Below are 10062 nucleotides of genomic sequence, written 5' to 3'. Positions count from 1 at the left end.
GCGCGCGCGCGCGCACACACGTTCTCTCCCACTCACTCTCGCGCGCGCACGCGCACACACGTTCTCTCCCACTCACTCTCGCGTGCGCGCTCACACACAGGCACACATGTTCTCTCCCACTCAGTCACGTGCACACGCACATTCTCACTGATGCTCACATATTCTCAGTCATACACAGACATATTCTCAACCACACATGCTTTCTCTCTCTCTCTCTCTCACACACACACACACACACACACACACACACACACACACACACACACATTCTCAGACATTCACCCGCAGTCAGCATCATTCAGTCATACAACTTTTGGTTCAACTCAGCTGTGCTGACCAAGTTTCCCAAACTGAAGTCATCCGTTTGCCTGTGTTTTTCTCACATCCCTCTAAATCTTTCCTATCCACGTAACCATCCAAATGTACTTTGAATGTTGCAACCATACGTTCCTCTTGCAGTTCATTCCACATACAAACAACCCTCTGTGTGAAAATGTTTCCCTTCAGATCCCTTTTAAATCTCTCTCCTCCAACCTTAAAAATATGCCCCCACATTTTGAACTTCCCCATGGTTCTGGAAACGACCTTTGCTGTTCACCTTATCTATGTCCCTCATGATTTATAAACCTCTATGTGGTCACCCATCAGCCTCCTACGCTCCAGTGAAAAAAGTCCCAACAATCTGACCTCTCCCTATAACCTAAACTGTCTATTCCCAGCAACATCCTTTTTTTATGAACCACCTCCAGCTTTGTAATATCCTTCCTCCTGCAGGGTACCCAGGACTGCACACAGCACTCCAAAGATAGCCTCACTAATGTCCTGTACAACCTCAACATGACCTCCCAACTCTTAATCTCAATGATATGAGCAATGAAAGCAAATGTGCTGAACACCTTCTTAACCACCCTGTCCGTCTGTGACACAACTTTGAATGAACTATGTACCTGAACCCCTGGGTCTATCTGTTCTACACACTACGCAGGACCACGAACGTTAACTGTATATGTCCTGCCCATAATAAAAGCCGAAAGAATTACAGATACTGTAAAACAGAAACAAAAACCTAAATTGATGGAAAAGCTCAGCAGGTCTGGCAGCATCTGTAGAGAGAAATCAGAGTTAACGTTTCAAGCCCAGTGGCCCTTTCTCAGAACGAGTCCTGCCCCTGTTGGCTTTACGAAACGTAATACCTCGCATTTATCCAAATTAAACTCTATCTGACACTCCTCAGTCCATTGGCCCAATTGATCAAGATCCCTTTGAATTTTTGGATAACTTTCCTCACTATAGACTATACAACCGGTTTTGGTGTCATCTGTAAACTTACTAACCATGGTTCCTAAATGCTCATCCAATCTGTGTGCGGGACACACAAGTACACACACACACACACACAGTTACTCTCACCTGAAACCCCGGGTTCCAGCAGTACCAGATGAAGCCGATGCTGAGAGCTAGTTGCAGGACGCTGACACACAGTAAGGGAGCGAGAGATCGGGCTCCGGGAGAGAGACTGCCACCGCTCGGCAGCTCGGACTCGGGCATTGCTGGCCACAGACCAGGGCGTTGTGAGCCCAGGAGGGAGTGTGGGACCGGTGTCAGCCACACCCCTGGCCGCACTCGGGCTGGGACCGTAACCCGCGGCAGTGCCCCAGGCGCGCGTTCCTACTCACGGAGCTGTTTCCTGTCCCGCAGTACAGAGCTAACACACAACACTGCAACCCGATCCAGTCAACCTGTGTGTTGCTCCGACACAGATATGTGTGTGGGGGGTGGGGGTTGGTAGTTCTACGTATATGGGGGCGTTTTGATGGTGACTGTGTGACACAATGTAAGGGTTTGTGTGTGTGTGAGAGAGAGAGAGAATGAGAAAGGTTTATAGGAGCCTGTGTATGTGTCAGGGTGTGTGTATTTGGAAAAGTGAGTGTGGATGGAGGGTGTGTGAGACCGAGAAGCGTCGTGTGTTGATGAGAAAGAGAGAGAGAGCAAACCCTCTCACACAAACTGACACTTCCGCACACACACTGTCTCTCTCATACACACACATTCTCACCCACTCAAAACGCACTTTCTCTCTCTGCACCACACACACCCTCTCTCACACACATATATACACACTCACACACCCATTCTCTCTCCTCTCACACACACACAGTCACCTGTACTATCTCAGCCTGCCCCCAAAAACATTGTCTCCTCCTCACACACATATAACTCCCTCTCTCTATGTCTCTCGCAAATGCACACATGGCGTCTCTCAGTCGCTCTCTCTCTCAAACACACGGGTTTTATCACATGTAAAGACACACATTTTCACACATAAAACTCTGTTTCTCCCACCCTCAAGCACTCTCCCACGTGTGCAGGTGGGACTTGTACGAGAAGGATGGGTTTCCCCTAAACTGGAGGAGAGCCAGTATTGTGGCAGGAATGTTTAAAATAATGTGGCAGGTGAAAGAAACTCAAGCATTAGGTCAGCGAGTAAAACGACCGAGGAGATGTCTGAGACTAAGACTGGTTCAAGATGGTGGTAGAATCGTAGCACAACATGCGAGAGTGCTTCTACTCCACCTGTGTTTACTTTTTTTTCTTCATTGAAGGAGTTAGATAAATGGCAGGTAATTATATGCTCATTAGCTTGACTTCTGTGGAGGGGAAAACACTTGAATCTACAATCAAGGAAGAAATAACGAGAGCAAAAACAAAGTTGCTAGAAAAGTTCAGACCCAGTTCTGAGGAAGGGTCACCGGACCCGAAACGTTAACTCTTTATTTCTCCTCCACAGATGCTGCCAGGCCTGCTGAGCTTTTCCAGCAACTTTGTTTTTGTTCCTGATTTACAGCATCCACAGTTCTTTTGGTTCTTAAGAAATAACGAGACATCTGGATAGAAATTGACCCATTGGGCAGACACAGCATGTTTCATGAAAGACAGGTCATGTTTAACTAATTTACTGGAATTCTTTGGGGTATTACAAGTGCAGTGGACAATGGGGAACTGGTGAATGTGGTGTATTGTATCTGGATTTCCAGAAGGCATTGACAAGGTACTACACAAAAGGTTAGTGTGTAAGATAAGGTGCATGGTATTATGGGTAGTAGCATGGATAGAGGATTGGTTAACTAACAGGAAGCAAAGGCTGGAGATAAATGGGTGTTTTCTGATTGGCAATCAGTGGCTGGTGGCATGCCTCAGAGATTAGTTTTAGATCCACAATTGTTTACAATTTACATAGTTGATTTAGAGTTTGGGGACTAAGTGTGGTGTGTCAAAGTACACAGATGACACTGAAATGAGTGGTAGAACAAAGTGTGCAGAGCAGACTGAAAGTTTTTAGAAGGATATAGGTAGATGAAATGAGTGTGCAAGGATCTGGCACTTGGTGTACAATGTTTGTAAATGTGAGGTCATCCATTTTGGTAGGAGTAACAGCCCTATCGGGACTATTATTTGAACAGTGAAAAATTGCAGCATGCTGTGGTGGGTGTCCTTTAACATGAATCTCACAAGGTTGGTTTGCACGTAATTAAAAAGGCAAATGGAACATTGTCCTTCATTGATAGAGGGATGGAGTCTCAAAGCAGGGAGGTTATGTTGCAGCTGTATAGGGTGTTGGTGAGGCCACACTTGGAGTACTGCACACAGTTTTGGTCTCCTTACTTATAGAGAAAGGATGTACAGGCAGTGGAGGGGGTGCAGACAAGGCTCACTAGGTTGATTCTGGAGTTGAGAGGATTGGCTTATGAGGAGATAATGAGTAGACTGGGTCTGTAATCACTGGAATTTCGAAGAATGAGGTGTTCTTATATAAATGTATAAAATTATGAAGGGAATAGACAAGATGGAGAGGTTGTTTCCACTGGTGGGTGAATTTAGAACTGGGGGCATAACATCAAAATAAGGGGGAGCAGATTGAGGACTGAGCTGAGGAGGAACTTCTTCACCCAAAGGGTTGCGAATCTGTGGAATTCCCTGCCCAGTGAAGTAGTTGAGATTACTTCATTAAATGTTTTTAAGGCAAATAGACAGATTATTGAAAAATAAAGGAATTAAGGGTTATGGTGAACGGACAGGTAATTGGAGCTGAGTCCACAAAAAGACCAGCCGTAACTTATGGAGGAACAGGTTCAATGGGCCCGATTGCCTACTCCTGCACCTATTTCTTACGTTCTTTCCTATTTTAACCTATTTACCTTCTGTGGGGAGCTCGGCGGCTTCAGTGCATCTGATGCGATGCTTCTTCCTGATGGCGTTGGCAGAGAGGTGTCAGGCTTGTGCTCCTGGCAGCAGTGGTGGAGGAGGGAGGCAATTATGTTCCTGACCTTGGTGGAAGGAGGCAAGATTGGGCCCAGTGTCTGATAACGTCAAGTGCAACTGTTTTGGTGAGGTCAGCCCACCGCAGACTTGTAGTGGTGACCTTGCCGGTAGAGGCAAGGTGGCGCTGGAGTGGTGACAGCTTCCTGCTGGTGTTGGTCTCTGCATTGGGTGGAATAGCCCAGATCCAGGTTCATGGCTAAGCACTTAAGAGGGTCGGTAATATTGAACTTTTTACTAACTTCTTTTATTTTTCTACTTTATACCTGAGATTTTGTGCCTAGGTACTTCTGTACCTAAGACGGCATAGGGAATGGCGACTTCATACAATTTTCACTTTATTTCCTGTACTCCTATACATGTAACAATAAAATCTAATTCTAATTCTAGTAGGAAGAATAGCCAGAGGGTGGTTACTGAACATGGCAGGATTGAAGCTTGAGTATATTTGCTTTAAATAAGGAATAAACAGTGTAGATTTATGATATTTTAACTATTACAGAGACTTGTTTGAAAGTGGGACTAGACTGGCAGTTTAACGTTCTGGGATTTAGACTTTTCCAGCGAGATAGAGGGATGTAAAAGATGTGGGGTAGTTGCATTACTGATAAGGGAGAATATCACTGCTGTACTGAGGTGGGGGGGTTGGGAAACGCCTTCGAGGGCTCATCCAGTGAGGCCGTATGGATATAACTCTGGAATAGGAATGGTGCAATCAGCTTGATGGGAATGTAGTACAGGTCTCCCAACAGCCAGGGGGTGTTAGAGGAACAGATATGTGAACAGATTATGGAAAAATGTGATAAAGACAGGGTTGTTGTTGAGGGTGATTTTTAACTTCCCCTGTATTGAAAGAACTTGTGGCAAGGGCTTGAAAGCCAGAGAATTTCTTAGGTGTGTCCAGGATAGTTTTCTGAAACAATATGCAAATAATTCAACTACTAGGGCCATACTAGACCTGGTATTGGGAAATGAGTCCAGCCAGGGGGAACGTTTCAGGAACAGTAACCATAATTTTGTATGTTCAAGTTACTTATGGATAAGGATGAGAGTAGCCCTCAGGTGAAAGTACTTTTATTAGTGGAAGGCCAAATACCACAATATTAGGCAGGAACTAGGGAATATAGGCTGGGGGCAGCTGCTGACGGATAAATCCACATCTGTCATATGGGGATCTTTTAAAGGCCAGTTGATAGAGCTTAGGACCAGAATGTTCCTGTGAAAATGAAGGACAAGGATGGCAAGATTCAGAAACCTTAGTTGACAAGGGAAATTGAGAGCTTAGTCAAAAATAAACAGGAGGCTTATGTAAGGTATAGGAAACTGAAGACAGACAGAGCCCTCAAAGAATACAAAGATAGCAGAAAATAACTCAAACAAGGTATTAGGAGGGGTAAAAGGGGCCAAGAAATGTCTTTGATTCGATTTGATTTGATTTATAGTCACTTGTACCTAAGTACAGTGAAAAGCTTTTTGGCGAGCAGTACGGGCAGATGTAAGGACATAGAGATCATAGGGTGAGAAAAAACATAGACAGATTGTGGCATACATATTACACTGCACAGGACACACACTAGACAACATTAACAAGAACAGCATTATTTGAAGTTGGAGAACCCATCTATCAATTTAATAACAGCAGGGAAGAAGCTGTTCTTGAACCTGCTGGTATGTGTCTTTATGCTTCTGTATCTTCTGCCTGATGGAAGAGGTTGTAGGAGATCATACTCTGGAGTGGGAGAGGGGTCTCTGATGATGTTGGCAGCCTTTCCACGGCAACAAGAAATGTAAATGGAGTCCATGGATGGAAAGTTGGCTCCCATGATGGTCTGGGCTATGCACACCACCTTCTGTAGTTTGTTACGGTCCTGGGCAGAGCAATTTCTGTACCAGGCCGTTATGCACCTGAGCTATATGCTTTCAATGATGTATCAGTAGAAGTTGGTGAGGGGCTTTATGGACATGTCAAACTTCCTGAGCTGCCTGAGGAAGAAGAAGTGTTGTTGTGCCTTCTTGACCATCACATTTACGTGTGAAGTCTAGGACAGGCTGTTGGTTACCATCATTCCTAGGACCCTGACGCAATCAACCCTGTCCACCTCCAGCCTGGTGATGTAAATGGGGATTCTCCTTCTTTTCTGAAGTCCAATGATCAGTACTTTTGTTTTCCCAACATTGAGACAGAGATTTTATCATTGCACCACGTCACCAAGCCCTCTATCTTCTTTCTGTATTCTGAATCATCACTGTTTGATATCTGCTCCAACACTGTGGAGTCATCAGCAAAACCATAGATGACATTTGTTTGGAATTTGGCAACATAGTCGTGGATGTACAGGAAGTATAATAGGGGGTTGAGGACATATCCTTGGGAGGGGGCAGGCTCCAGTGTTGAGTGTTATTGTGGAGGAGGTACAGTTACCTATCCTCACTGATTGTGGTCTGTGGGTTAGGAAGCTGAAGATCCAGCTACAGATGGCGGAGCCGAGACCAAGGTCTCAGAGTTTTGAGATCAGTCTGGAGGGGATAATGGTATTGAAGGCAGAGCTGTAGTCAATGAGCAGGAGTCTGAAATAGATGGCCCATTGTCCAGATGTTACAGGGATGAGTGCAGGGTAAGGGAAGTGTCATCCAGCATGGGTCTGTTCTATTAGTAGGCAAACTGGAAAGGATCAAGGAAGGCTGGGAGACAGGAGTTAATGGACAACCAGCCTCTCAAAGCACTTCACAATTATCAAAGTTAGAGCCACTGACTAGTAGTCATTCAGGCACATGTAAGTGTTTTCTTGGGCTATGGGATGATGGTAGTCTTCTTGACGCAGGCCGGGACTTTGGCTTGTAAGAGGGATAGGTTGAAGATTTTGGTGAATACCTCCATCAGTTGATCCACACAGGATTTGAGTTCTTGGTTCAGAATACCGCCCAGGGCCATTGCTTTACGTGGGTTGACTCCCAGGAAAACTGATGGGATGTCTGCAGCAGCAACCGGGGGACAGGTGTGTCTGGGGGTGTCGGCGCAGGTGACACTGCACCACTAGCGTTCTGCTCGAACCGAGCATAGAAAGCATTGTGCGCATCAGGGAGGGATGTGTCTTTGTCAGCTATCTTGCTCTGTTTCATTTTGTATCCTGTACAGTCCTTGTCACAGGCAGCACGTGTCCTTATATATGAGTTTGAGCCTCTAACTTGGTCCAGCACTGCCTCTTGAATCCTTGATGGCTTTGCGAAGGTGCATTCATATTTGGAAAAATTTGGACTTATTGGCAGCGTGGCTTTGTGCAGGGCAGGTCGTGTATCGGGAATTTGCTTGAGTTTTTTTGAGGAAATGAGAAAAATGATTGATGAGGGCAGGATGGTGGATGTTAGCTATGTGGATTTTAGTAAGGCTTTTGACAAAGTTTCTCTTAGCAAACTGAAACAAAAGGTAAAGTCATGGAAACCACGGTGAGCTCGTCAGATGGATAAAGAACAAGCTTAGACCATAAGATATTGGAACAGCATCAGGCCATTCAGCCCAGTACATTTGTTCCACCATTCGATCATGGTTGTGGTTTTCAACCCCATCCTCCTGCCTTCTCCCTGTAACCCCTTGATCCCCTCATTAATGAAGAGTTTATCAATCTCTGTCTTGATACACTCAATAACTCGGTCTGTACAGCCCTCTGCAGCAATGAGTTCTACAAAGTCACCACCCTCTGGCTGAGAATGAGGATGTTGAAGAGCTACTAGAGTCCCAATGTGAAGCCTCTCTACAGTTAATCTACTATAACGTTTCACTGAGGGGAATGATGTGGAAGCTGGAAATGAAGATGATGAAGTCCAGGCTGCAGCACCACAAGAGGTTTCCACTTCTGTTTTGTCTTCAATCTTGAGGGAAATTGAGAAGCTGTTGAGCTCTTAGAGGGCAATGATTACATGACAGATGCAGTAGGGTGGCAGTTTGTGGAATAAGATCTTATTTGGCACCCTTTGAACATGAAAGAAGAGAAAGGGCAAAGCAGCAAAAACTGGATGACTTTTTATGCCAAACCCCAAGAAAACAATGAACCATAGCCATCTTCTGGATTAACTTTTTTTTTACCCTAAACCTGAAACCACAACTGCACCTCAAGGTGGTGGTGATGATGATGATGATGATGGCCCTCAGCCCCTGCATTAACAACAGAGCAATCTCAAAACCTGGAACAAAAGCAGAAGTTACTGGAAAAGCTCAGCAGGTCTGGCAGCATCTGTAAAGAAGAAAAAACAAAGTAAACATTTTGGGTCCAGTGACCCTTCTTCAGAACTGATGGTAGCTGGGAAGATGTTGGTTTATATGTAGAGAATAGGGAGGAGGATGGGTTAAGGAGTAGACGATAGGATAGATAGTTGATAATTCTTTTGTCTGTCCAACTGCTCTTCTCTCTATCTTCAGGACCTATCCTATCATTTATACCCTCCCCCATTCTTCTCCCTATCTTCTGCATGTAAACTGATGTTTTCCCAAAACATTTACTCCAACTTTTTCTTCATAGCTGCTGCCAGACCTGCTGAGTTTTTCCAGCAATTTCTGTTTTGCTACAGCATCCATAGTTCTTTCGGTTTTTACTCAGCCTCAAAACAACCTCCTCCATCAAGCCACCTTGACATATTTTCAAAGTAAAGTGTTAAATTCACTTTTATTTTATTATTAGATATCAATTAAACATTTATTCAAAGTTTGCAGATGACACAAAGATTGGGTGAGCTGTGGAGAGAGGAGGATTGTCAGAGGATATAGAGAGGCTGGAGATTTGGGTGGGGAAATGGCAGATAGCATTTAACCCGGACAAATGCAGGGTAACGTATTTTGGAAGGTCTAATGCAGGAGAGAAATATACAGTAAATGGCAGAATCCTTAGAAGTATCAACATACAGAGGTCCACGGCGACAACACAAGTGGATAAGGTAGTTGAAGGCTTATAGCAGGCTTTCCTTCATTGGCCAGGGTATAGAGTATAAAAATTAGCAAGACACGTTGCAGCTGTGTAAAACTTACGTTGTGGCCACATTTGGAATATTGTGTACAGTTCTGGTCCTTCACCATCTTATCCAGTAACTCTGTACAAAGACCACAAGTCACATTTGAACATCTGTATATAACTGCTAATCCTCTTTTCGGCCATCTTATGCCAGCTAAAAAGCCCTAGGTGGCCATTTTGTCAACTTTAATCACTGGCTGCCATAACAGAGATGTTTAAGAGGCATCTTGACAGATATATGGATTGGCAGGGACTATGAGGATATGGATTGCATAAAGGTAAATCTTTTTTAGTTTAGAAAGGTGGTGTGTTGCAGTCTTGGTGGGCCAAAGGACCCGTTCCTGTGCTGTGCTGTTCTTTGTTAAGAGCAAGCACATCAGGAGGGAAAACATGGGGAAATCTGTGCGTGGAGCAGAAGGGCATGGGTGAGGTCTTAAATGAATACTTCCCATCCCTATTCACAAGGGAGAAAGATACCATAGCCAAAGATTTCAGTGGGGATGATGAGGTTCGAGAACGTCAAATTAATGAGGAGGATGTAATAAATGCTTTAGTGGGCATAAAGTTGCATAACTTCCCAGGATCTGATGAGATGTATCCTAGGCTGCTATGGGAGGCAAGGGAGTAGATTGCTGGAGCCCTGACAGAGATATGTAATACTTTGCTGGCCACAACTGAAGTGCCAGAGGACTGGAGGAGACTTAATGCGGCTCCTTTGTTCAAGAAGGGCAGCAGGAGTCGGCCA

At 44.7% G+C, this 10062-nt stretch overlaps 1 protein-coding gene across 1 annotated transcript in view; it reads right to left on the bottom strand.

Annotated features, from left to right (window-relative positions):
• The window catches only part of tnfsf11 (TNF superfamily member 11), a 118466-nt gene extending 116720 nt beyond the window's left edge, over positions 1-1746 (bottom strand). The window contains exon 1 of the mRNA XM_048541192.2: positions 1411-1746. Coding sequence (XP_048397149.1) covers positions 1411-1548 — 138 coding nt within the window. The 5' untranslated portion in view covers positions 1549-1746. The remainder of the gene's footprint in view (positions 1-1410) is intronic.
• Between the last annotated feature and the right edge of the window lie 8316 nt (positions 1747-10062).

The sequence above is a fragment of the Stegostoma tigrinum genome, chromosome 12 (genome assembly GCF_030684315.1).
Source record: "Stegostoma tigrinum isolate sSteTig4 chromosome 12, sSteTig4.hap1, whole genome shotgun sequence".
In the NCBI taxonomy this organism is placed as follows: Eukaryota; Metazoa; Chordata; class Chondrichthyes; order Orectolobiformes; family Stegostomatidae; genus Stegostoma; species Stegostoma tigrinum.
Note: the sequence above shows the minus strand (reverse complement) of the source record. Positions and strands in the feature narration are given on the sequence as shown.